Raw genomic sequence first — 27,859 nt, 5'->3', positions numbered from 1 at the left:
TCTTTTGAGCTTTTCTCCAGGCTTGGTTAAACATTAGACGGAGGATGCAGGTTATGGGGAGGTGTTATACAGGGGGTGGAAGTCAGTTTGAACTAGGTCAGTGATGGCGAACCTCGACACTCCAGCTGCTGTTGAACTACATATCCCAGAAAGCCCTGCTAGTTTTATTTGGCAATGCTAAAACTGATGCAGGCATGCTGGGATGTGCAGTTCAACAACAGCTGGAGTGTCAAGGTTAGCCATCACTGAACTAGGTAGTGACTGCCTCCTTCAAACCCACCTAAGGCATAACCCACAGGTAATGGCATCCCCCAGCTGGACTTCAAAGAATTGATTTTACTGGGGGAGTTAAAATTGTGTTTCCTCTGCAAAAATTATGTACAGGCAAAACCATTACAACTTTACTATAAGTACAGATTTTTATACTTCAATGTGGTTTTAGTGTATATCACCAAGAGTTATATTTTAGGATACTTTTTACATTTAACCATAAGAGAGCCCTAGGAAGAGTATTTCTTTCTTTCTGACTGTGCAAACCCTTGTACTTTTATTGTTGTTTGCCAAATTTCATGAAAACCTAACAGTTACATATAACCCTAACCATCTCTCCTGGTTCAATCTACTAAACTGTAAAAAATGTAGTTATTTAAAATAAATAAAAAAAGATTTAGTTCTACAACCAAAAACAGACTTTTACCCAGATCAGTTTTTATTCAACAAGTGTTTACAGGGACAGCTGCTTGTTACATAAATAATTACACATAACATTTGAACATGATTCTTCAGTATGCATGCAGGACAGGTCTAAGTTCGATTACTATGTACTGTCATAATTAAAATTGTGTATATTTTTACTGTGACACTAGTTTAAAAGAATTTATTATGAATGGTCTTTATTAATAGCCTGCTACACAATGTGCTCTTCTTGGTACTTATTTAATAGCAGGTGTGAAAAGCAATGTTTTGTTGTAACCCACAGAAACCAGATGTCAGCTATCTAGTGTTAGCAAAGCTAACAAATGCTGTGATGATTAGTTACTGTGTAGAAATATCCAGTACGCATAGCTCTGCAAGTCATAGAAGGAATCTCAGTACTGGGAGAAGCTGCTGGAACTCTAGATGATCGACAGCTCCTTCCTCTACTAGTCCCAGCAACTGATTGAGCAGAACAGCTGCATATTACAAAGCTCAGTAATGGCAGCACCATTATCTATTATACTGCAGCTCTAGTTCATAAACGTACCTCCCAAATATCCATTTTGGATACTGTCCCACCTGCAGGTCACGTGGCCCATGGTGGGAGGGAAGTTGGGAGGCCCCCCTCTTACTCACTGCTTTCCTTTTTGGGAGCGTGCACCTTCAGCGTGGCAGTATCTCAATTTCACTTTACAAGAAGTTGGGATGTATGCTCCCCCTGACTGTCCCAAGAGGAAAATACCTCTAAGCCCACTTGTCAGACGTCTCCTGCCTTTATCAAGACTAATCTACTGTACAGAAAACACTTGACATTCAGAAAATAAAAATTGGCTCCCTACTGTATAATGCATATTCTATTGATACAAGTTAACTTACTGAAGAAATGCATGCTGCATTCAGGCCATGAATGACTCCGCATGAGATTAACAAGTGTTTCCTTCTCAGTAAACCACTTGCTGCATTAAGATCACTGAAATGGCTTCTCTCCTGTATGACTCCTCTGATGTATAACAAGCCCTGGCTTATGGGAAAAACACTTGCTGCATTCAGAACATTTAAATAGTTTCTCTCCTGTGTGACGCCACTGATGACTGACCAGCTTTGACTTATCGGAAAAACACTTGCTGCATTCAGAACATTTAAATGGTTTCTCTCCTGTGTGAATCCTCTGATGTACAACAAGCGCTGACTTATCGGAAAAACACTTGCTGCATTCAGAACATTTAAATGGTTTCTCTCCTGTGTGAATCCTCTGATGACTGATAAGATGTGACTTCTGGGAAAAACACTTGCTGCATTCAGAACATTTCAATGGTTTCTCTCCTGTGTGATTCCTCTGATGTACAACAAGCGCTGACTTGCGGGGAAAACACTTGCTGCATTCAGAACATTTAAATGGTTTCTCTCCTGTGTGTCTCCTCTGATGACTGATAAGATGTGGCGTACAGGAAAAACACTTGCTGCATTCAGAACATTTCAATGGTTTCTCTCCTGTGTGAATCATCTGATGTATAACAAGCGCTGGCTTCTGTGAAAAACACTTGCTGCATTCAGAACATTTAAATGGTTTCTCTCCTGTGTGACTGCTCTGATGACTGACCAGCGCTGACTTACCGGAAAAACACTTGCTGCATTCAGAACATTTAAATGGTTTCTCTCCTGTGTGACTTCTCTGATGACTGACCAGCGCTGACTTATAGGGAAAACACTTGCTGCATTCAGAACATTTAAATGGTTTCTCTCCTGTGTGACTCCTCTGATGACTGACAAGATGCGACTTACAGGAAAAACACTTGCTGCATTCAGAACATTTATATGGTTTCTCTCCTGTGTGACTCCTCTGATGACTGGTAAGATGTGACTTACCGGAAAAACACTTGCTGCATTCAGAACATTTAAATGGTTTCTCTCCTGTGTGACTCCTCTGATGAATGACAAGATGTGACTTAATGGAAAAACACTTGCTGCATTCAGAACATTTATATGGTTTCTCTCCTGTGTGACTCCTCTGATGACTGGCAAGCTGTGACTTACCGGAAAAACACTTGCTGCATTCAGAACATTTAAATGGTTTCTCTCCTGTATGACTGCTCTGATGAATGACCAGCGCTGACTTACAGGAAAACCACTTGCTGCATTCAGAGCATTTAAATAGTTTCTCTCCTGTGTGACTCCTCTGATGTATAATAATGTGTTGCTTTAAGGAAAAACTCTTACTACATTCAGAACATTTAAACGGTTTTTCTCCTGTGTGAATCCTCTGATGACCGACCAGCGCTGACTTATAGGAAAAACACTTGCTGCATTCAGAACATTTAAATGGTTTCTCTCCTGTGTGACTCCTCTGATGCATAACAAGCACTGACTTAAGGGGAAAACACTTGCTGCATTCAGAACATTTAAATGGTTTCTCTCCTGTGTGACACCTCTGATGTATAACAAGCGCTGACTTATTGGAAAAACACTTGCTGCATTCAGAACATTTAAATGGTTTCTCTCCTGTGTGACTCTTCTGATGTGTAACAAGCACCGACTCACGGGAAAAACACTTGCTGCATTCAGAACATTTAAATGGTTTCTCTCCTGTGTGAGTCCTCTGATGTAAGAGAAGTTCTGATTTACATCTAAAGCTTTTGTCACACTCTGAGCACAGATGTGTTTTTGCCCTGGTCAGACTCATCCTGTATTAGATTAGAAACAAATTAACTGTTTAATGTTTTTTCTATCCAGATAACGAGAATAGCTTCTGTGACTCCCCCAGAGGTGTAAGAAGAAATTACATCTTTAGCTGTCTTGACCAGAGAACAATGTCCCTTTCCACGATGTTTTCTTAAATTCTTAGTGGGGGAATCTGCTCAATTGTCCTGAAAGAAAGTTATGTAAAAGCATAAAGGTTACTACATTAATGGTACAAATGTTATATTGTATAAGGAACATGATGTATATTTCAATACAATAACAAATAGCACAAGTCACTGATCATTGGCCCTCATTCCGAGTTGATCGCTCGCAAGGCGAATTTAGCAGAGTTGCACACGCTAAGCCGCCGCCTACTGGGAGTGAATCTTAGCATCTTAAAATTGCGAACGATGTAATCGCAATATTGCGATTACAAACTACTTAGCAGTTTCAGAGTAGCTTCAGACTTACTCGGCATCTGCGATCAGTTCAGTGCTTGTCGTTCCTGGTTTGACGTCATAAACACACCCAGCATTCGCCCAGACACTCCCCCCTTTCTCCGGCCACTCCTGCGTTTTTTCCGGAAACGGTAGCGTTTTTTCCGGAAACGGTAGCGTTTTTTCCCACACGCCCATAAAACTGCCTGTTTCCGCCCAGTAACACCCATTTCCTGTCAATCACACTACGATCGCCGGAGCGATGAAAAAGCCGTGAGTAAAAATCCTATCTTCATAGCAAAGTTACTTGGCGCAGTCGCAGTGCGAATATTGCGCATGCGCACTAAGCGAAATTTCACTGCGATGCGATGAAAAATAACGAGCGATCAACTCGGAATGAGGGCCATTATTTTTATACTTATGTTGTCAATTTGTTATATCCCCTTTTCCAGTCAGATATACAACAGAGACCTCTACCTTCCAGCAGCAGATACCAATATTTAATATAATACACAATGGTTATTAATGTTCTTTGAAAATTGTATAACCCTCATCCTCGGACCACAGATTGTGCAGATCATACATTATCCTGTATGTAGGCTGTGCAAAGCCGGTTGGCTGCACATTTATTCTCAAAGTGTGATAAAATTGACAAATAGCAGCACTCCATCAGCGTTAATTTATCTTCAGCTAATATCGATTGAGAATTGACATCTCTTCTCTTCTTGTCATCTACAGGTAACTACAACCACCAACATATTCTGCTGCATTATACTTCTATAGGCCAGGCTGAGATTGCAAGGTAACTACAACCACCAACATTTTCTGCTGCATTATACTTCTATAGGCCAGGCTGATACTGCTAGGTAAGGCCAGGCTGAGATTGCAAGGTAACTACAACCACCAACATTTTCTGCTGCATTATACTTCTATAGGCCAGGCTGATATTACTAGGTAATTACAACCACCAACATATTCTGCTGCATTATACTTCTATAGGCCAGGCTGATACTGCTAGGTAACTACAACCGACATATTCTGCGGCATTATACTTCTAGAGGCCAGGCTGAGATTGCTAGGTAACTACAACCAACATATTCTGCTGCATTATACTTCTATAGGCCAGGCTGAGATTGACAGGTAATGCAAATTGAAACATTATTGCATAGTATAGCATTCTGATGTACTTTTTTTTAGTTTTGAATTATATGGACCCAGTTGTTATCTGGGGGGTATACTCAAAACCTGTCGGAAAGGTGGCAGTTTCCGACAGTTTTCGGTCGGAAGGGGTTCTGACCTATTCATTACGGCCCCATTTATTCCAACAAGTCGGGAAACCCGATTTCTTGGAATGCTGTTGGAATGCACGTTGATTGGCGTGCATCGTCGGAAGAGAGGCCAAACCAGACAGGTTTTAGCCCTGTTTCCGACAATCTCAATCCGACTTTAAAAAAGTCAGATTGAGAGGAGTGAGTTGAGAGCAGAAGACGGGAGAGCAGGGACACAGCGGCAGCGGCCACCCAGCTTCAGCAAGCGACGTCCCGCTTGCTAGGGCCGGGTGGACACTGCCGCGAGCCTCCGCTGCTGCAGCCGCTGCTCCCCCCCATCATCTCCTCCCCCGTCCACTCAGCCCCCGCCCTTGCGCCACAGACATCACCTGCTCCCGGCACCGCATACTTCACCTCCTCCTGGTGGCCGGCACCGCTGGCAGCTCTCTTCCCCTGACGCCGCCAACAGCAGCACAGGACAAGCCACCGGGAGCGGCCAAATCCACTCTTTTGAATAGGGGTTGTCGGAACCAACAACTGCATGTCGGAATGGACCAGACTCTTATTGAATATACCCCTATGTGGTATGCCTGTTTGCTTTTGTAAGGTAATTTACTGCCTGCCATTCTAGGGGGTGGGGTGTGGTTGGAGATTTCAATTATTGGTTTCCACGCGAAATATTTTTCTACTTAAGTTCTATCCTGTAGGCTGTGCAAAGCCGGTTGGCCGTGCATTTATTCTCGAAGTGTGCATTTTTATCAAAGTGATAAAACTGACACATAACAGCAGCGTTCCATCAGCGTTCAAATGAAGAGAAACAGAAGGAAAACCGAAACATACCAATCCAACAAAACATAGAAAACTGAAGAAATAATAACAAATGTGAGTCACTTACTCTATATATACCTCACCGCCTGATTGTTGCACAAGATTAAATTGCACGGAACTACCTTCAAAAACCAGCCATTTAACCAACAAATACTTGCATCTGAATTTCTGTAGTTTTTTTATGCACAGCTGCACCAATGCATTTTTACCAACAAACACTTAAAAAATAGGATTTTAAATTACCTACCGGTAAATCCTTTTCTTGTAGTCCGTAGAGGATGCTGGGATCCATATTAGTACCATGGGATATAGACCGGGTCCACCAGGAGCCATTGGCACTTTAAGAGTTTAACAGTGTGGGCTGGCTCATCCCTCTATGCCACTCCTAACAGACTCATTCTAGAAACTGTGCCCGAGATAACATACTTCTAGAGAAGGAATTACACAGATAGTGGCGAGATTCATACCAGCTCACACAAACAAGGCAAATCCGGCCAACTGGCCTGAAAACTCAGCAACAGCTGAAACAGTAAATAACGCAGAACTTACCTAGGAACAGGCAGTACTGAACTATAAAACCAATGCAGGTAAACGCAGCGCTGGGCACATGCCCAGCATCTTCTACGGATACGAAAAAATGATTTACTGGTAGGTATATAAAATCCTATTTTCTCCTACGTCCTAGAGGATGCTGGGGGCCATATTAGTACCATGGGGATGTACCAAAGCACCCAGAACGGGCGAGAGCACGCGCAGGCTCCTGCAGAACTGCTTGACCAAACTTGAGGTCATCAGAGGCCAAAGTATCGAACTTGTAAAACTTGGCAAACGTGTTCGACCCAGACCAAGTAGCCGCTCGGCAAAGCGAGACACCCCGGGCAGCCGCCCAGGAAGAACCCACTTTACGAGTAGAGTGGGCCTTAACAGATTTTGGACACAGCAATCCTGCCATAGAATATGCGTGCTGGATGGTGAACCTGATCCAGCAAGAAATCGTCTGCTTAGAAGCAGGACACCCAATTTTCTTGGGATCATACAGGACAAACAGAGTCCGATATTCTGTGACGAGCAGTCCTCTTCACATAGATAGTCAAAGCCCTCACAACATCCAAGACCTTTGAAGCAATTGACGAGTCAGTAGCCACTGGCACCACAATAGGTTTATTGATATGAAAAGCCGACACAACCTTAGGAAGGAATTGTTGACGTGTCCCGAGTTCCGCCCTATCTTCATGGAAGACGAAATAGGGACTTTTACAGAACCAAGCCCCCAATTCTGACACGTCGCGCAGAAGCTAAGGCCAACAAAGTGACAGCCTTCCACGTGAGAAACTTGACCTCAACCTCCTGTAGAGGCTCAAACCAATCCGATTGCTGGAAATGCAACACCACGTCCAAATCCCAGGCTGTCGGCGCCACAAAGGGAGGCTGGATGTGCAGAACCCCTTGCAAAAAGATCTAAACCTCAGGGAGGACAGCCAATTGTTTCTGGAAGAAAATGGATAAAGCCGAAATCTGGACCTTGAGGGATCCCAATCTCAGGCCCATATCCACTCTTGCTTGCAGGAATAGGAGAAACTCCACCGCAGGAAACCTCTTAAATTCATACCAAGACACATTTTTTCCAAATGCGATGGTAATGTTTAGACGTTACCCCCTTCCTAGCATGTATCAGGGTAGGAATAACAGCTCTCTGGTTACCCTTCCGAGCTAAGATCTGGCGCTAAACCGCCATGCCATAAAACGCAGCCGTGGCAAGTCCTGATAAGCGAACGGCACCTGTATTAGAAGATCCTCCCGAAGAGGCAGAGGCCTTGGATCTTCCAGCAGTAGATCCAGCAGATCCACGTACCAAGCCCTCCTTGGCCAGTCTGGAGCAATGAGGATTGCCAGAACCTTTTTTCTTCTTACAAGCTGTAGAACTCTTGGAATGAAAGGAAGTAGAGGGAACACATACACTGACTGGAACACCCACAGTGTTACTAGTGCATCCATCGCCACTGCTTGTGGGTCTCTCGACCTGGAACAGTACCTCCGCAGCTTCTTGTTGAGGCGGGAGGCCATCATGTCTAGATGGAGATCATGTCTGCTGAGGAAGTCTGCTTCCCAGTTGTCCACTCCCAGAATGAAGATTGCAGACATCGCCACCACATATCTTTCTGCCCAGAGAAGGATTCTTGTCACCACTGACATTGCAGCCCTGCTCTTCGTTCCGCCTTGCCTGTTTATGCAGGACACTGTGGTCACGTTGTCCGACTGCACCTGAGCAGCCCGATCCTGTAGAAGGTGTGCTGCTTGAAGTAGGACGTTGTACACGGCTCTTAGCTCAAGGATGTTTATTGGAAGGGATTCCTGACTTGATCACCCTCCTTGGAAGGTTTTCCCTAGAGTGACTGCTCCCCAACCTGAGAGACATGCATCCGTGGTTAGAAGGATCCAGTCCTAACCTCGAATCTTCGGCCCTCCAGAAAGTGAGGCAGTTGCAGCCACCAGGGGAGTGAAAATAAGAATTTACTCACCGGTAATTCTATTTCTCATAGTCCGTAGTGGATGCTGGGGACTCCGTAAGGACCATGGGGAATAGACGGGCTCCGCAGGAGACTGGGCACTCTAAAGAAAGATATAGGACTATCTGGTGTGCACTGGCTCCTCCCCCTATGACCCTCCTCCAAGCCTCAGTTAGGAACTGTGCCCGGAAGAGCTGACACAATAAGGAAGGATTTTGAATCCCGGGTAAGACTCATACCAGCCACACCAATCACACCATATAACACGTGATAGGAACCCCGGTTAACAGTATGATAACAATGGAGCCTCTGAATAGATGGCTCGCAATAACAAACCGATTTTTGTAACAATAACTATGTACAAGTATTGCAGACAATCCGCACTTGGGATGGGCGCCCAGCATCCACTACGGACTACGAGAAATAGAATTACCGGTGAGTAAATTCTTATTTTCTCTGACGTCCTAGTGGATGCTGGGGACTCCGTAAGGACCGTGGGGATTATACCAAAGCCCTCAAACGGGCGGGAGAGTGCGGATGACTCTGCAGCACCGAATGAGAGAACACCAGGTTCTCCTCAGCCAGGGTATCAATTTTGTAGAATTTTGCAAACGTGTTTGCCCCTGACCAAGTAGCTGCTCGGCCAAGTTGTAAAGCCGAGACCCCTCGGGCAGCCGCCCAAGATGAGCCCACCTTCCTTGTGGAATGGGCTTTTATTGATGTAGGCTGCGGTAATCCCACCGCAGAAATGCGCCAGCTGAATAGTGCTACAAATCCAGCGCGCAATAGACTGCTCAGAAGCAGGAGCACCCAGCTTGTTGGGTGCATACAGGCTAAACAGCGAGTCAGTCTTTCTGACTCCAGCCGTCCTGGAAACATAAATTTTCAGGGCCCTGACTACGTCCAGTAACTCCAGCCGCAGGCCCACAATAGGATGGTTCAAGTGAAAAGCTGAGACCACCTTCGGGAGAAACTGAGGACGAGTCCTCAACTCTGCCCTATCCATATGGAAAATCAGATAAGGACTTTTACAAGACAAAGCCGCCAATTCTGATACCCACCTGGCCGAAGCCAGGGCCAACAACAGAACCACTTTCCACGTGAGATATTTTAAATTCACAGTCTTAAGTGGCTCGAACCAATGTGATTTCAGGAATTCCAAAACCACATTTAGATCCCAAGGTGCCACTGGGGCACAAAAGGAGGCTGAATATGCAGAACTCCTTTGACAAAAGTTTGAACAACAGGCAGTGAAGCCCGTTCTTTCTGGAAGAAAATCGACAGAGCCGAAATCTGGACCTTGATGGACCCCAATTTGAGGCCCAACGTCACTCCTGCTTGCAGGAATTGTAGGAATCGACCCAGCTGAAATTCCTCCGCTGGGGCCTTCTTGGCCTCACACCATGCAACATATTTTCGCCAAATGCGGTGATAACGTTTTGCGGTGACATCCTTCCTGGCTTTGATCAGGGTAGGGATGACTTCCTCCGGAATGCCCATTAGGATCCGGTGTTCAACAGCCATGCCGTCAAACGTAGCCACGGTAAGTCTTGGAACAGACAGGATCCCTGCTGCAGCAGGTCTTGTCTGAGCGGCAGAGGCCAAGGGTCCTCTGCAAGCATCTCTTAAAGTTCCAGGTACCAAGCTCTTCGTGGCCAATCCGGAACCACGAGTATAGTTTCCACTCCTCGCTTTCATATGATTCTCAGTACCTTGGGAATGAGAGGCAGAGGAGGAAACACATAAACCGACTGGTACACCCCCGGTGTCACTAGAGCGTCCACAGCGATCGCCTGAGGGTCCCATGACCTGGCGCAATATCTTTTCAACTTTTTGTTGAGGCGGGACGCCATCATGTCCACCCGTGGTCATTCCCAACGGTTTACCCGCATTTGGAAAACTTCTGGATGAAGTCCCCATTCTCCCGGGTGTAGGTCGCCCATCGGAGAATCCTTGTGGCTTCTGCCATCGCCATCCTGCTTCTTGTGCCGCCCTGTCTGTTTACATGGGCGACCGCCGTGATGTTGTCTGATTGGATCAGTACCGGCTGGTTCTGAAGCAGGGGCCTTGCTTGGCTTAGGGCATTGTAAATGGCCCTTAGCTCCAGAATATTTATGTGAAGCGAAATCTCCTTGGAAATTTCTTCCCTGTGTGACTGCACCCCAGCCCCGAAGGTTGGCATCCGTGGTCACCAGGACCCAGTCCTGTATTCCGAATCTGCGGCCCTCTAGTAGCTGAGCCCTCTGCAGCCACCACAGCAGCGACACCCTGTTTCTTGCTGACAGGGTTATCCGCTGTTGTATCTGTAGATGGGACCCGGACCATTTGTCCCACAGGAACGTCCTTGTGTGGAACCTTCCGAATGGAATTATGCTTCGTACGAAGCTACCATTTTCCCCAGGACTCGTGTGCATTGATGTACCGACACCTGTCCTGGTTTTAGGATGTCTTTGACTAGAGATGACAACTCCTCGGCTTTTTCCACTGGAAGAAACACTCTTTTCTGGTCTGTGTCCAGAATCATTCCCAGGAACAGAAGACGTGTCGTCGGGACCAGCTGTGACTTTGGAATATTGAGAATCCAGCCGTGCTGTTGTAGCACTTCCCGAGAGAGTGCTACCCCCACTACCAACTGTTCTTTGGACCTCGCCTTTATCAGGAGATCGTCCAAGTACGGGATAATAAAAACTTCCTTCTTGCGAAGGAGTATCATCATTTCGGCCATTACCTTGGTAAAGACCTTCGGTGCCGTGGACAACTCCAACGGCAGCGTCTGGAACGGATAGTGACAGTCCTGTACCACACATCTGAGGTACTCCTGGTGAGGAGGGTAAATGGGGACATGCAGGTACGCATCCTTGATGTCCAGGGAGACCCTGTAATCCCCCTCATCCAGGCTCGTAATAACCGCCCTAAGCGATTCCACCTTGAACTTGAATCTCCTGATATAAAAGTTCAAGTATTTTAATTTTAAGATGGGTCTCACCGAACCGTTCTGTTTCGGTACCACAACCATTGTGGAATAGTAACCCCTTCCTTGCTGAAGGAGGGGCATCTTGACAATCACTTGTTGTGATTGTAGTGTTGAATAGCCACCAACACCGCCTCCCTGGCAGAGGGAGGTGCCGGTAAGGCAGATTTTAGGAAACAGCGGGGGGGAAGAACGTCTCGAAGTCCAGCCTGTACCCCTGAGATACTACTTGAAGGACCCAGGGATCCATGTGAGAGAGCCCACTGGGCGCTGAAATTTCTGAGACGGGCCCCCACCGTACCCGGGTCCGCCTGAGCAGCCCCAGCGTCATGCTGTGGACTTACCGGACGCAGGGAGGACTTCTGCTCTAGGGAACTAGCTGTGTGCTGCAGCTTCTTCCTCTACCTTTGCCTCTCGGCAGAAAGGATGAGCCTCTAGCCCCCTTGCTTTTCTGGGGCCGAAAGGACTGTACTTGATGATACGGTGCTTTCTTTTGTTGTGGGGTAGCCTTATAGGGCAAACTTCCATGTGCCGATTCGAGTCGGCATCGCCTGACCATTGCCGAGTCCATAACCCCCCTCTGGCGGCAATGGACCTAGCGCTTATTTTTGATGCCAGCAGGCAAATATCCCTCTGTGCATCACGCATGTATAAGACCACGTCTTTTATATGCTCTATTGTCAGCAAAATATTGTCCCTATCCATAGTTATTTTCCGACAGGGAATCTGACCACGCAGCGGGAGCACTGTACATCCATGCCGAAGCAATGGCTGGTCGCAATATAATGCCCGAGTGTGTGACTATATCTTTTAGGGTAACCTCCTGCTTTCTATCAGCAGGTTCCTTCAGGGCGGCCGTATCCGGAGACTGTAGTGCCACCTTTTCTGATAAGCGTGTAAGCGCTGTATCTACCCTATGGGGAGTTTCTCAACGTGACCTATCCTCTGGCGGGAAAGGGTACGCTGCCAATAACTGTTTAGAAATGATCAATTTCTTACCGGGGGAAGACCACGCTTCCTCACACACCTCATTTAATTTCTCAGATGCAGGAAAAACTACTGGTAGTTTTCTCTCACCAAACATAATACCCTTTTATGTGGTACCTGGGGTATTATCATAAATGTGTAATACATTTTTCATTGCCTCAATCATGTAACGGGTGGACCTATTTAGAGGGTACACTAGTCTCATCGTCGTCGACACTGGAGTCGGTATCCGTGTCGACATCTGTGTCTGCCATCTGAGGTAGCGGGCGTTTTTAAAGCCCCCCATGACATTTGAGACGCTGGAACAGGCACAAGCCGAGTAGCCGGCTGTTCTGTGTCGTCGACCTTTTGTGTAAGGAGTTGACACTTTCACGTAATCCTTCCATAAGTCCAACCACACCGGTGTCGACCCCGCAGGGGGTGACATCACATTTACAGGCATTCGCTCCGCCTCCACATCATTATCCTCCTCATACATGTCGACACAGCCGTACCGACACACAGCACACACACAGGGAATGCTCTGACAGAGGACAGGACCCCACAAAGCCCTTTGGGGAGACAGAGGGAGAGTATGCCAGCACACACCAGGGCGCTATATATCACAGGGATATCACCTATAAAGAGTGTTTTCCCTTATAGCTGCCTATATATATTGTATACTGCGCCTAAATTGTGCCCCCCCTCTCTTTTTAACCCTTTCTGTAGTGTACTGACTGCAGGGGAGAGCCAGGGAGCTTCCCTCCAGCGGAGCTGTGAGGGAAAAATGGCGCCAGTGTGCTGAGGGAGATAGCCCCGCCCCTTTTTCGCTGACTTTTCTCCCGCATTTTTAATGGATTCTGGCAGGGGTTAAAAAGCACCTATATAGCCTCTGGGGCTATACATGGTGCCAGTTTGCCAGCCAAGGTGTCAGTATTGCTGCTCAGGGCGCCCCCCCCCCCCCCAGCGCCCTGCACCCATCAGTGACCGCAGTGTGTGGTGTGCATGAGGAGCAATGGCGCACAGCTGCAGTGCTGTGCGCTACCTTGGAGAAGACAGAAGTCATCAGCCGCCGATTTTCCGGACCTTCTTGCTTCTGGCTCTGTAAGGGGGACGGCGGCGCGGCTCCGGGAACGGACGACGAGGTCGGGTCCTGTGTTCGATCCCTCTGGAGCTAATGGTGTCCAGTAGCCTAAGAAGCCCAAGCTACCACCACTTAGGTAGGTTCGCTTCTTCTCCCCTTAGTCCCTCGATGCAGTGAGCCTGTTGCCAGCAGGTCTCACTGAAAATAAAAAACCTAACATATACTTTCTACCTAGGAGCTCAGGAGAGCCCCTAGTGTGCATCCAGCTCGGCCGGGCACAGAAATCTAACTGAGGCTTGGAGGAGGGTCATAGGGGGAGGAGCCAGTGCACACCAGATAGTCCTAAATCTTTCCTTAGAGTGCCCAGTCTCCTGCGGAGCCCGTCTATTCCCCATGGTCCTTACGGAGTTCCCAGCATCCACTAGGACGTCAGAGAAATCCTTGGTTTCGGCGACAGACGTATCTTCTGGTGCATGTGTAGGTGAGATCCCGACCAGTGGTCCAGGAGATCCAGTTGAAAGGACCGAGCATGAAAATGAGTTTTATGGTAAGAACTTACCTTTGTTAAAACTCTTTCTGCGATGTACACTGGGCTCCACAAGTCTAGACAATGGGGTGTAGAGTAGGATCTTGATCCGAGGCACCAACAGACTCAAAGCTTTGACTGTTCCCAGAATGCACAGCACCGCCTCCTATATCACCCCGCCTCCCAGCACAGGAGCTCAGTTTTAGTTAACCAGCCCAATGCAGTAGCAGGAAAAGAGACAACGGTTAGTAGCCACATACACCACACTCTCACGACAAGAGAAGTGTCAGCGGCTAACGCCATATCAACCCATATCAATGAGTCCCCATCCGGTCTGGTCTGCGGCGGTGATCGCAGCAAGAGCAGTAATGTGTTTCAGGGGCTCTCTCTCTTCGTCAGACCAGAACGGACGGGGACTAGAGAAGCCAGGGAACATCAGGGACCTCCACCGCTGTTCTATCGTGGTCCGTGTCTGCAGCTGGACCATATCCGAGTGCTCCAGAATACGGCTTATGATTATCCAGACATTGGCCTGATCTTATCTTTTATCTTTGTGAACATATTAAAAATAAGAATTTACTCACCGGTAATTCTATTTCTCGTAGTCCGTAGTGGATGCTGGGTACTCCGTAAGGACCATGGAGTATAGACGGGCTCCGCAGGAGACTGGGCACTCTTAAAAGAAAGATTAGGTACTATATCTGGTGTGCACTGGCTCCTCCCTCTATGCCCCGCCTCCAGACCTCAGTTAGGATACTGTGCCCGGAAGAGCTGACATTACTAGGAAAGGATTTGGAATCCCGGGTAAAACTCATACCAGCCACACCAATCACACCGTACAACTTGTGATAACCATACCCAGTTAACAGTATGAAAACAAGAATGAGCCTCATTAACAGATGGCTCAAAACAATAACCCTTTAGTTAAGCAATAACTATATACATTTTTGCAGAGAGTCCGCACTTGGGACGGGCTCCCAGCATCCACTACGGACTACAAGAAATAGAATTACCGGTGAGTAAATTCTTGTTTTCTCCGACGTCCTAGTGGATGCTGGGTACTCCGTAAGGACCATGGGGATTATACCAAAGCTTCCAAACGGGCGGGAGAGTGCAGATGACTCTGCAGCACCGATTGAGCAAACTCAAGGTCCTCCTCAGCCAGGGTATCAAACTTGTAGAATTTTGCAAAAAAGTGTTTGAACCCGACCAAGTAGCAGCTCGGCAAAGTTGCTAAGCCGAGACCCCTCGGGCAGGCGCCCAAGAAGAGCCCACCTTCCTCGTGGAATGGGCTTTTACTGATTTAGGATGCGGCAGTCCAGCCGCAGAATGAGCAAGCTGAATCGTGCTACAGATCCAGCGAGCAATAGTCTGCTTTGAAGCAGGAGCACCCAGCTTGTTGGGTGCATGCAGGATAAATAGCGAGTCAGTTTTTCTGACTCCAGCCGTCCTGGAAATATATATTTTCAGGGCCCGGACTACGTCCAGCAACTTGGAATCCTCCAAGTCTCGAGTAGCCGCAGGCACCACAATAGGTTGGTTCAAATGAAACGCTGATACCACCTTAGGAAGAAATTGGGGACGAGTCCTCAATTCTGCCCTGTCCATATGGAAAATCAGATATGGGCTTTTACACGACAAAGCCACCAATTCTGACACCCGCCTGGCCGAAGCCAAGGCCAACAGCATGACCACCTTCCACGTGAGATATTTTAACTCCACGGTCTTAAATGGCTCAAACCAATGTGATTTTAGGAAATCCAACACAACGTTGAGATCCCAAGGTGCCACTGGAGGCACAAACGGGGGCTGAATATGCAACACACCCTTAACAAACGTCTGAACTTCAGGTAGTGAAGCCAGTTCTTTTTGAAAGAAAAATAGACAAGGCCGAGATCTGGACTTTTATGGATCCCAATTTTAGGCCCATAGTCACTCCTGACTGTAGGAAGTGCAGAAATCGACCTAGCTGAAATTCCAGTGTTGGGGCCTTTCTGGCCTCACACCAAGCAACATATTTTCGCCATATGCGGTGATAATGTTTTGCTGTCACGTCCTTCCTAGCTTTAATCACCGTAGGAATGAGTTCATCCGGAATGCCCTTTTCCCTTAGGATCCGGTATTCAACCGCCATGCCGTCAAACGCAGCCGCGGTAAGTCTTGGAACAGACAGGGCCCCTGCTGCAGCAGGTCCTGTCGGAGTGGCAGAGGCCATGGGTCCTCTGAGATCATTTCTTGAAGTTACGGGTATCAAGTTCTTCTTGGCCAGTCCGAAACGATGAGTATAGTCCTTACTCCTCTTTTACTTATTATCCTCAGTACCTTGGGTATGAGAGGAAGAGGAGGGAACACATAAACCGACTGGTACACCCACGGTGTCACTAGAGCGTCCACAGCTATCGCCTGAGGGTCCCTTGACCTGGCGCAATAATAAGAATTTACTTACCGATAATTCTATTTCTCATAGTCCGTAGTGGATGCTGGGGACTCCGTAAGGACCATGGGGAATAGCGGCTCCGCAGGAGACTGGGCACATCTAAAGAAAGCTTTAGGACTGACTGGTGTGCACTGGCTCCTCCCCCTATGACCCTCCTCCAAGCCTCAGTTAGGATACTGTGCCCGGACGAGCGTACACAATAAGGAAGGATTTTGAATCCCGGGTAAGACTCATACCAGCCACACCAATCACACCGTATAACTTGTGATCTGAACCCAGTTAACAGTATGATAACAGAGGAGCCTCTGAAAAGATGGCTCCCAACAATAAAAACCCGATTTTTGTAACAATAACTATGTACAAGTATTGCAGACAATCCGCACTTGGGATGGGCGCCCAGCATCCACTACGGACTACGAGAAATAGAATTATCGGTAAGTAAATTCTTATTTTCTCTAACGTCCTAAGTGGATGCTGGGGACTCCGTCAGGACCATGGGGATTATACCAAAGCTCCCAAACGGGCGGGAGAGTGCGGATGACTCTGCAGCACCGAATGAGAGAACTCCAGGTCCTCCTCAGCCAGGGTATCAAATTTGTAGAATTTTAGCAAACGTGTTTGCCCCTGACCAAGTAGCTGCTCGGCAAAGTTGTAAAGCCGAGACCCCTCGGGCAGCCGCCCAAGATGAGCCCACTTTCCTTGTGTAACGGGCTTTTACAGATTTTAGCTGTGGCAGGCCTGCCACAGAATGTGCAAGCTGAATTGTACTACAAATCCAACGAGCAATAGTCTGCTTAGAAGCAGGAGCACCCAGCTTGTTGGGTGCATACAGGATAAACAGCGAGTCAGATTTCCTGACTCCAGCCGTCCTGGAAACATATTTTCAGGGCCCTGACAACATCCAGCAACAAGTCCCTAGTAGCCGCAGGCACCACAATAGGTTGGTTCAGGTGAAAACGCTGGAACCACCTTAGGGAGAAACTGAGGACGAGTCCTCAATTCCGCCCTGTCCGAATGGAAAATCAGATAAGGGCTTTTACAGGATAAAGCCGCCAATTCTGACACGCGCCTGGCCCAGGCCAGGGCCAACAGCATGACCACTTTCCATGTGAGATATTTTAACTCCACAGATTTAAGTGGTTCAAACCCATGTGACTTTTGGAACCCAAACTACATTGAGATCCCAAAGTGCCACTGGAGGCACAAAAGGAGGCTGTATATGCAGTACCCCTTTTACAAACGTCTAAACTTCAGGGACTGAAGCTAGTTCTTTTTTGGAAGAAAATTGACAGGGCCGAAATCTGAACCTTAATGGACCCCAATTTCAGGCCCATAGACACTCCTGTTTGCAGGAAATGTAGGAATCTACCCAGTTGAATTTCCTCCGTCGGGCCTTACTGGCCTCGCACTACGCAACATATTTTCGCCAATTGCGGTGATAATGTTTTTGCGGTTACATCCTTCCTGGCTTTTGATCAGGATAGGGATGACTTCATCCGGAATGCCTTTTTTCCTTCAGGATCTGGTGTTCAACCACCATGCCGTCAAACGCAGCCGCGGTAAGTCTTGGAACAGACAGGGTCCTTGCTGGAGCAGGTCCCTTCTTAGAGGTAGAGGCCACGGATCCTCCGTGAGCATCTCTTGAAGTTCCGGTTACCAAGTCCATCTTGGCCAATCCGGAGCCACGAATATAGTGCTTTCTCCTCTCCATCTTATCAATCTCAGTACCTTGGGTATGAGAGGCAGAGGAGGGAACACATACACTGACTGGTACACCCACGGTGTTACCAGAGCGTCTACAACTATTGCCTGAGGGTCTCTTGACCTGGCGCAATACCTGTCGAGTTTTTTAATCATGTGGACGACTTCTGGGTGAAGTCCCCACTCTCCCGGGTGGAGGTCGTGCTGAGGAAGTCTGCTTCCCAGTTGTCCACTCCCGGAATGAATACTGTTGACAGTGCTATCACATGATTTTCCGCCCAGCGAAGAATCCTTGCAGCTTCTGTCATTGCTCTTCTGCTTCTCGTGCCGCCTTGTCTGTTTACGTGGGCGACTGCCGTGATGTTGTCCGACTGGATCAACACCGGCTGACCCTGAAGCAGCGGTTTCGCCAAGCTTAGAGCATTGTAGATCACTCTTAGCTCCAGTATATTTATGTGAAGAGACGTCTCCAGGTTTGACCATACACCCTGGAAGTTTCTTCCCTGTGTGACTGCTCCCCAGCCCCGTAGGCTGGCATCCGTAGTCACCAGGACCCAGTCCTGTATGCCGAACCTGCGGCCCTCTAACAGATGGGCACTCTGCAACCACCACAGGAGACAACCTTGTCCTTGGTGACAGTGTTATCCGCTGATGCATGTGCAGATGCGATCCGGACCATTTGTCCAGCAGATCCCACTGAAATATTCGTGCATGGAATCTGCCGAATGGAATTGCTTCGTAAGAAGCCACCATCTTTCCCAGGACTCTTGTGCATTGATGTACTGACACATTTCCTGGTTTTAGGAGGTTCCTGACAAGTTCGGATAACTCCCTTGCTTTCTCCTCCGGGAGAAACACCTTTTTCTGAACCGTGTCCAGAATCATTCCCAGGAACAGCAGACGTGTTGTCGGGGTCAATTGAGATTTTGGAAGATTCAGAATCCACCCGTGTTGTTGAAGCACTACTTGGGTTAGTGCTACACAGACTTCCAGCTGTTCTCTGGACTTTGCCCTTATCAGGAGATCGTCCAAGTAAGGGATAATTAATACGCCTTTTGTTCGTAGAAGAACCATCATTTCGGTCATTACCTTGGTAAAGACCCGAGGTGCCGTGGACAAACCAAACGGCAGCGTTTGAAACTGATAATGACAGTCTTGTATCACGAACCTGAGATACCCTTGGTGTGAGGGGTAAATTGGGACATGCAGATAAGCATCTTTTATGTCCAGGGACACCATGAAGTCCCCTTCTTCCAGATTCGCTATCACTGCTCTGAGTGACTCCATCTTGAACTTGAATTTCTGTATGTACAGGTTCAAGGATTTCAGATTTAGAATAGGTCTTACCGAACCGTCCGGCTTCGGTACCACAAATAGTGTGGAATAATACCCCTTTCCCTGTTGTAGGAGGGGTACCTTGACTATCACCTGCTGAGAATACAGCTTGTGAATGGCTTCCAATACCGTCGCCCTTTCTGAGGGAGATGTTGGTAAAGCAGACTTTAGGAAACGGCGAGGGGGAGATCTTTCGAATTCCAACATGTAACCCTGAGATACTATCTACCTGTGAGCGAGCTTACTGATTGCTGAAAATCTTTAGTCGACCCCCCACCGCTCCTGAGTCCGCTTGTAAAGCCCCAGCGTCATGCTGATGGCTTTGTAGAACCCGGGGCGGGCTTCTGGTCCTGGGCAGGGGCTGCTTGCTGCCCTCTCTTACCCTTTCCTCTGCCTCGTGGCAGATAAGACTGTCCTTTTGCCCGCTTGTTTTTATAGGAGCGAAAGGACTGCGGCTGAAAAGACGGTGTCTTTTTATGTTGGGAGGGGGTCTGAGGTAAAAAAGTGGATTTGCCGGCAGTTGCCGTGGCCACCAGATCCGATAGACCAACCCCAAATAATTCCTCTCCTTTATATGGCAATACTTCCATATGCCTTTTGGAATCCGCATCACCTGACCACTGTCGCGTCCATAAACTTCTTCTGGCAGATATGGATATCGCACTTACTCTCGATGCCAGAGTGCAAACATCCCTCTGAGCATCTCGCATATAAAGAAACGCATCCTTTAATTGCTCTAGAGTCAATAAAATACTGTCCCTATCCAGGGTATCAATATTTTCAGTCAGGGAATCCAACCACACTACCCCAGCACTGCACATCCAGGCTGAGGCTATTGCTGGTCGGAGTATAACACCAGTATGCGTGTATATACTCTTCAGGGTAGTTTCCAGCCTCCTATCTGCTGGATCCTTGAGGGCGGCCGTATCTGGAGACGGCAACGCCACTTGTTTTGATAAACGTGTGAGCGCTTTATCCACCCTAGGGGGTGTTTCCCAGCGCGCCCTAACCTCTGGTGGGAAAGGGTATAATGCCAATAACTTCTTAGAAATTAGCAGTTTTCTATCTGGGTTAACCCACGCTTCATCACACACGTCATTCAATTCCTCTGATTCTGGAAAAGCTACAGGTAGTTTTTTTTCACCCCCCACATAATACCCCTTTTTGAGGTACCTGCAGTATCAGAGATCTGCAAAGCCTCCTTCATTGCCGTGATCATATAACGTGTGGCCCTATTGGAAAATACGTTTGTTTCTTCACCGTCGACACTAGATTCATCTGTGTCGGTACCTGTGTCGACTGACTGAGGTAAGGGACGTTTTACAGCCCCTGACGGTGTCTGAGACGCCTGAGCAGGTACTAACTGGTTTTCCGGCCGTCTCATTTCGTCAACTGACTTTTGTAATGTACTAACATTATCACGTAATTCCATAATTAAAGCCATCCATTCCGGTGTCGACTCCCTAGGGGGTGACATCACCATTACCGGCAATTGCTCCGCCTCCACACCAACATCGTCCTCATACATGTCGACACACACGTACCGACACAGCAGACACACAGGGAATGCTCTTATCGAAGACAGGACCCCACTAGCCCTTTGGGGAGACAGAGGGAGAGTTTGCCAGCACACACCAAAAGCGCTATAAAATGTCTTTAAATATATAAATATCGCCAAAATATGCCCCCCTTCTCTTTGTTACCCTGTTTCTGTAGTGCAGTGCAGGGGAGAGTCCTGGGAGCCTTCCTCACAGCGGAGCTGAGCAGGAAAATGGCGCTGTGTGCTGAGGAGAATAAGCCCCGCCCCCTTTTCGGCAGGCTTTTCTCCCGGGTTTTGAGATATCTGGCCTGGGTTAAATACATACATATAGCCTCAATGGCTATATGTGATGTATTCTTTGCCATCAAAGGTATTAAATATTGCTGCCCAGGGCACCCCCAGCAGCGCCCTGCACCCTCCGTGACCGTTCAGTGTGAAGTGTGTAGCAACAATGGCGCACAGCTGCAGTGATGTGCGCTACCTTCATGAAGGCTGAAGAGCCTTCTGCCGCCTGTTTCCGGACCCTCGATCTTCAGCATCTGTAAGGGGGATCGGCGGCGCGGCTCCGGGACGAACCCCAGGATGACCTGTGTTCCGACTCCCTCTGAAGCTATGTCCAGTAGCCTAAGACTCCAATCCATCCTGCACGCAGGTGAGTTTAAAATCTCTCCCCTAAGTCCCTCGATGCAGTGAGCCTGTTGCCAGCAGGACTCACTGAAAATAATAAACCTAAAAACTTTTTCTAAGCAGCTCTTTAGGAGAGCCACCTAGATTGCACCCTGCTCGGACGGGCACAAAAACCTAACTGAGGCTTGGAGGAGGGTCATAGGGGGAGGAGCCAGTACACACCATGTGATCCTAAAAGCTTGCTTTTGTGCCCTGTCTCCTGCGGAGCCGCTATTCCCCATGGTCCTGACGGAGTCCCCAGCATCCACTAGGACGTTAGAGAAAACAAAAAAAAACGAATGACAGACATCGGAACAAAAGAAAAACCCGAATACGACAGCTTAGTAAATTAGTCGTAATCAATTCAAAAAGTTGCAGTTTTACACTTTCGATGTCATTCGTGATTGAACTTTGACCTTTTCCCGAAAATTACGAATGTTAGTAAATTTACCCCAATGTCTTTGTTTTTCTACATACTGTCCCCTAGTCCTGCAGCCTGGCTGCTAGGACTCTGTCTGTGCTGGAGGTATGGGGCTGGCTTCCCCCATCCTCCAGCCTGTCTGCCTGCCACTGGGGTCCAGGGAGCTGGCTTTCCCTGTCCCCCCAGTGGGGCACTCACTTTGTGGCCTCACCGCACGGAGCGGCACACCCCCCTGATCCGAAGCCCGGCGGCCCAGGACACTTGTCCCGGCCGCTGTGGCTCTGTCTCTGTTGCAGCATGGTGCCGGACCCCAGCACTTACCAACCTAATCATCCCCCCGCCGCTAGGGAGCCGGCTAGCCCGGTACCCCATGAGCGGCGCACTCTGGTGGCCTCGCCGCGCAGGGGGCCGGCTAGCCCGTTCCCCTGTAAGCGGCGCTAAGATCTGGTGCCCTCGCCGCAGCATCCGGCAGGGAGCCGGGCTGCGACGCACCCCCCCCCCCACCCTTTCCGCCCAGCAGCCAGAGACGTTCTTCCCGGCTGCCGCAGCTGACCACCTCTGATGGGCTGAGGCCCCGCCAGCAGAGGCAACCACGGAGCGCGCTGCAGCGGGAGCTGAGCTCCCACTTGCAGCGGCTCACCCTCTCCCTCCCCCCGCAGCGCACACACAGCTCAGTACGCCGGGGGCTGTACTTACCGCTGCCGGGAGCGGAGCTCCCGGACTCCGGCGGCGCACACCCGATGGCTGCAGCGGGAGCTGATCTCCCGGCTGCAGCAGTCCCCCTCTCCCCCGGCGCGCACACTCTGCTCAGCGCGCTGGGGGCTGCCCTCACTTCAGTGGTCTCCGGAGAGGTCCGGGACCACGGCACACATTTAAAATTACATTTTTTTTTAAAACATTACTAAACACCTGGCGCCCTATACATTTTGAATATTGCACAAAGCGCCCATTGTCCGGTTAATTGCGCCGGGCACTAGGGGTTAACCCCTTCAGTGCCGCCGCGGCCATTTTACACGTGGCCTGGAGCCTCTCCGGCCACACCCCCAGTGCAGCTATACACCCCCCAGTGCCAGATATGCCCCCAGTGCAGCTATACACACATCCCCACAGTGCCAGATATGCCCCCAGTGCAGATATACATAACCGCCCCCCCCCCCACCCACAGTGCCAGATATGCCCCAAGTGCAGCTATACATCCCCAGTGCAAGATATGCTCCCAGTGCAGCTATACATCCCCAGTGCAAGATATGCTCCCAGTGCAGCTATACATCCCCAGTGCCAGATATGCTCCCAGTGCAGCTATACATCCCCAGTGCCATATATGCCCCCAGTGCAGCTATACATCCCCAGTGCCAGATATGCTCCCAGTGCAGCTATACATCCCCAGTGCCATATATGCCCCCAGTGCCGCTATACACCCCCAGTGCCAGATATGCCCCCAGTGCCAGATATACATCCCCAGTACCAGATATGCCCCCAGTGCAGCTATACATCCCCAGTGCCAGATATGCCCCCAGTGCAGATACACATGCCCCCACAGTGCCAGATATGCCCCCAGTGCAGATACACATGCCCCCAGTGCCATATATGCCCCCACAGTGCCAGATACACACGTCCCCATGACAAAATATGCCCCCCCCCCCCCATCCGGTAAGTAGGGCACATCGCGCAATGCCCCCCGTTGCCAGATACACATCCCCACAGTGCCAGATATGCCCCCAGTGCAGATACACATAGCCACCACCCCCCCAGTGCAGCTATACACCCCCAGTGCCAGATACACACATCCCCACAGTGCCAGATATGCCCCCAGTGCAGATACCCCCCCCCCCCCCCCCCAGGGCCAGATATACACCCCCCCCCCCCCCCAGGGCCAGATATACACCCCCCACCCCCAGGGCCAGATATACACCCCCCCCCACAGGGCCAGATATACACCCCCCCCCCCCCACAGGGCCAGATATACACCCCCCCCCCCCCACAGGGCCAGATATACACCCCCCCCCCCCACAGGGCCAGATATACACCCCCCCCCCCCCACAGGGCCAGATATACACCCCCCCCCCCCACAGGGCCAGATATACACCCCCCCCCCCCCCCACAGGGCCAGATATACACCCCCCCCCCCCCCCACAGGGCCAGATATACAACCCCCCCCCCCCCACAGGGCCAGATATACACCCCCCCCCCCCACAGGGCCAGATATACACCCCCCCCCCCACTGGGCCAGATATACACCCCCCCCCCACAGGGCCAGATATACACCCCCCCCCCCCCCACAGGGCCAGATATACACCCCCCCCCCCACAGGGCCAGATATACACCCCCCCCCCCCCACAGGGCCAGATATACACCGCCAGTGCAGATACACATAACCCCCCAATACACACAGTGCCAGATATGCCCCCAGTGCAGATACACATAACCCCCCCATACACACAGTGCCAGATATGCCCCCAGTGCAGATACATATAACCGCCCCCCCAGTGCCAGATATGCCCCCAGTGCAGCTATACACCCCCAGTGCCAGATATGCCCCCCAGTGCAGATACACATTACCACCCCGCCCTTCCACAGTGACAGATATGCCCCCAGCGCATACACATGCCCCCACAGTGCCAGATATGCCCCCAGTGCTGCTACACATGCCCCCACAGTGCCAGATACACACGTCCCCATGACTAAATATGCCCCCCCTGGTAAGTAAGGCACATTGCGCAACACCCCCAGCGCCAGATATGACCCCAGTGCAGCTATACACCCCCAGTGCCAGATACACATATCTCCACAGTGCCACATATGCCCCCGGTGCAGATACACATTACCACCCCCCCCCACAGTGCCAGATATGCCCCCAGTACAGATACACATAACCGCCCCCCCCCCCCCACCACCAGATATGCACCCAGTGCAGCTATTCCCCCCCAGTGCCAGATATGCCCCAGTGCAGCTATACACCCCCCCAGTGCCAGATATGCCCCCAGTGCAGCTATACACCCCCCAGTGCCAGATATGCCCCCAGTGCAGCTATACACCCCCCAGTGCCAGATATGCCCCCAGTGCAGCTATACACCCCCCAGTGCAGCTATACACCCCCCAGTGCCAGATATGCCCCCAGTGCAGCTATACACCCCCCAGTGCCAGATATGCCCCCAGTGCAGATACACCCCCAGTGCAGATACACATATCCCCACAGTGCCAGATATGCCCCCAGTGCAGCTATCCACCCCCAGTGCCAGATATTCCTCCAGTGCAGCTATACACCCCCAGTGCCAGATATGCCCCCAGTGCAGCTATACACCCCCCAGTGCCAGATATGCCCCCAGTGCAGCTATCCACCCGCAGTGCCAGATATTCCTCCAGTGCAGCTATCCACCCCCAGTGCCAGATATTCCTCCAGTGCAGCTATCCACCCCCAGTGCCAGATATTCCTCCAGTGCAGCTATCCACCCCCAGTGCCAGATATTCCTCCAGTGCAGCTATACACCCCCAGTGCCAGATATTCCTCCAGTGCAGCTATACACCCCCAGTGCAGATACACATTACCCCCCCATACACACAGTGCCAGATACACATGCCCCCAGTGCAGATACATATAACCGCCGCCCCCCCCCACAGTGCCAGATATGCCCCCAGTGCAGCTATACACCCCCAGTGCCAGATACACATATCCCCACAGTGCCAGATATGCCCCCAGTGCAGATACACATAAACTTGTGATGCCACTGCAACCCCGCCTGCCCCGCTGAACACCCGAGGTCCCGCACACACTATACAGTCCCCAGCGCTCACCTCACTCCCCGCCACCTCCTGTGTCACAGCGCCGCCACGCCAGTCAGTAAGAGCACCACACGCGGCGGAGGCGGAGACTGCGCGACTACACGGAGGAGGGGGCGGAGACCAGTCGGGGTCACGTGGATGCTTTGTCTCTTATCACTGAGGCGCACAGCATTGGATTCCCGCCGCGGCCTCGGGGTCTCTCCTGACGTCACCAGGTCAGGTGACACATGTACGGCAGTAATGGCGGCGGCCGCTCACACACAGCGTCTCCCTCACACACCGCCTGCCCCCCCCTTGCCCAGCAGCAGCTTATTGTCCGTCACTGACCCGGAGCCAGATCCCCGTGTCCGGGCCCAGTATAGCACCAGCCTGTGTAATGCGCCTATACACCCCTGTCACAGTGCTATGTGGGTGAGTGGAGGCCGCCATTGTGCAGCATCTCCTCCCATTAGTCAGTCTGGGGTTGGAATTTGTAAACCGCACGAAACAAGGAGAACCCTGTGTGGGGAGACACGTTATTATAATAATATGGCGCCACAAGGGATCCGCTGCACCCCATTACAGAGTGCATAATACAGGAAAATAGTGACTTAAGGTGTGTACACACGGGTCAATATTTTCTTCCGATTCTGACTATATAGTCAGAATCGGAAGAAAAGATAGTGCAGATCGCAAGGTGACCGTCACCTTGCGATCCCGATCCGATGCGCGGTCGGCATCGGACGAAAAAATAGGCTGTGCAGGCAAGTCAATCTTGACTATCTCTATAGAAGAGATAGTCAGGATTGACACTTAGCCAAAATCGCACATATCCAGCATCGCAAGCACACTCATTATGTGCTTACGATACTGGCTAAGTGCCGACCCGGCCCCTCGTCGCACGGTGAGAATCTGATAAGTCCAAATCTCACCGTGTGTATGCACCCTTACAGGTGAAGCCAATACAGGGTACATAAACATTGCTATATATATTTATATATATCAAGTAAGAATTCGGCACTCAGATAGTCTCCACAAATACCTTGCCCGCTGAACTCCGAATAGGCTGCACTGCATACAAATATTTCCAATGGCGGCACTCGGGACGAATTTCATAAAAGAATCACTGACGCATGATGTAGTTTATCAACGTTTCAGTGCTGCTGCACATTTATCAAGATGTGTCACACTATACAAATAAATAATACAATAAAAACTTACTGACGTCACATATCGCTCAGTTATGTCACACCTCCGCCAGCCCTGCATGAAGGTCGTGGACAGTCCACATCCTTCATACATGCCCTACCGACAGCGACGATCGTTGCCGACACGTGGGGCCTCGCATCGGACGTCGCTGGCGGCATACACACTTGACGATAAAATGAGCGACGTCGCTCAAGGAGTGGGAAAATGAGCGACGTCGCTCATTTTATCGTTAAGTGTGTATGGACCTTTAGTTAAAATTTCATTATAGTTATATAGTTGCATTAAGTGTCATTAAGATGTATTACATGTGCTTTATGTGCTGGGTTATGTGATTTGAAGTTGATTTGTTTGTGGTTGCTTTGCAACAGGGTTGTCGGGCTGTCTGACGTCACTTTCCTGCGTCACAGGAGCTCAGTTTGTCAGTTGGTGCTGCAGTAACCAGGCACTTAACAGAGGGGCTGCTCCAAGCAGCCCTGAGAAAAATAAGATTTTACTCACCGGTAAATCTATTTCTCGTAGTCCGTAGTGGATGCTGGGAACTCCGTAAGGACCATGGGGAATAGCGGCTCTGCAGGAGACTGGGCACAACTAAAGAAAGCTTTAGGACTACCTGGTGTGCACTGGCTCCTCCCACTATGACCCTCCTCCAGACCTCAGTTAGGATACTGTGCCTGGAAGAGCTGACACAATAAGGAAGGATTTTGAATCCCGGGTAAGACTCATACCAGCCACACCAATCACACCGTATAACTCGTGATATTATACCCAGTTAACAGTATGAAATATAACTGAGCCTCACTAACAGATGGCTCATAACAATAACCCTTTA

General features: G+C 49.7%; 1 protein-coding gene across 1 annotated transcript; it reads right to left on the bottom strand.

The window, feature by feature from the left end:
- Positions 1 to 688: 688 nt before the first annotated feature.
- On the bottom strand, positions 689 to 25,964 carry LOC135050361 (oocyte zinc finger protein XlCOF7.1-like). Its single transcript, XM_063956816.1, has 2 exons — positions 25,855 to 25,964; positions 689 to 3,560 (listed from the first exon to the last, which is right to left on the bottom strand). The coding sequence occupies exon 2, from the start codon at positions 3,374 to 3,376 to the stop codon at positions 1,664 to 1,666; it is 1,713 nt and encodes a 570-aa protein (XP_063812886.1). The 5' UTR covers positions 3,377 to 3,560; positions 25,855 to 25,964; the 3' UTR covers positions 689 to 1,663.
- Between the last annotated feature and the right edge of the window lie 1,895 nt (positions 25,965 to 27,859).

This window comes from Pseudophryne corroboree, chromosome 2 (assembly GCF_028390025.1).
Source record: "Pseudophryne corroboree isolate aPseCor3 chromosome 2, aPseCor3.hap2, whole genome shotgun sequence".
Classification (NCBI taxonomy): Eukaryota; Metazoa; Chordata; class Amphibia; order Anura; family Myobatrachidae; genus Pseudophryne; species Pseudophryne corroboree.
This window is presented reverse-complemented; position numbering and strand designations above follow the sequence as displayed.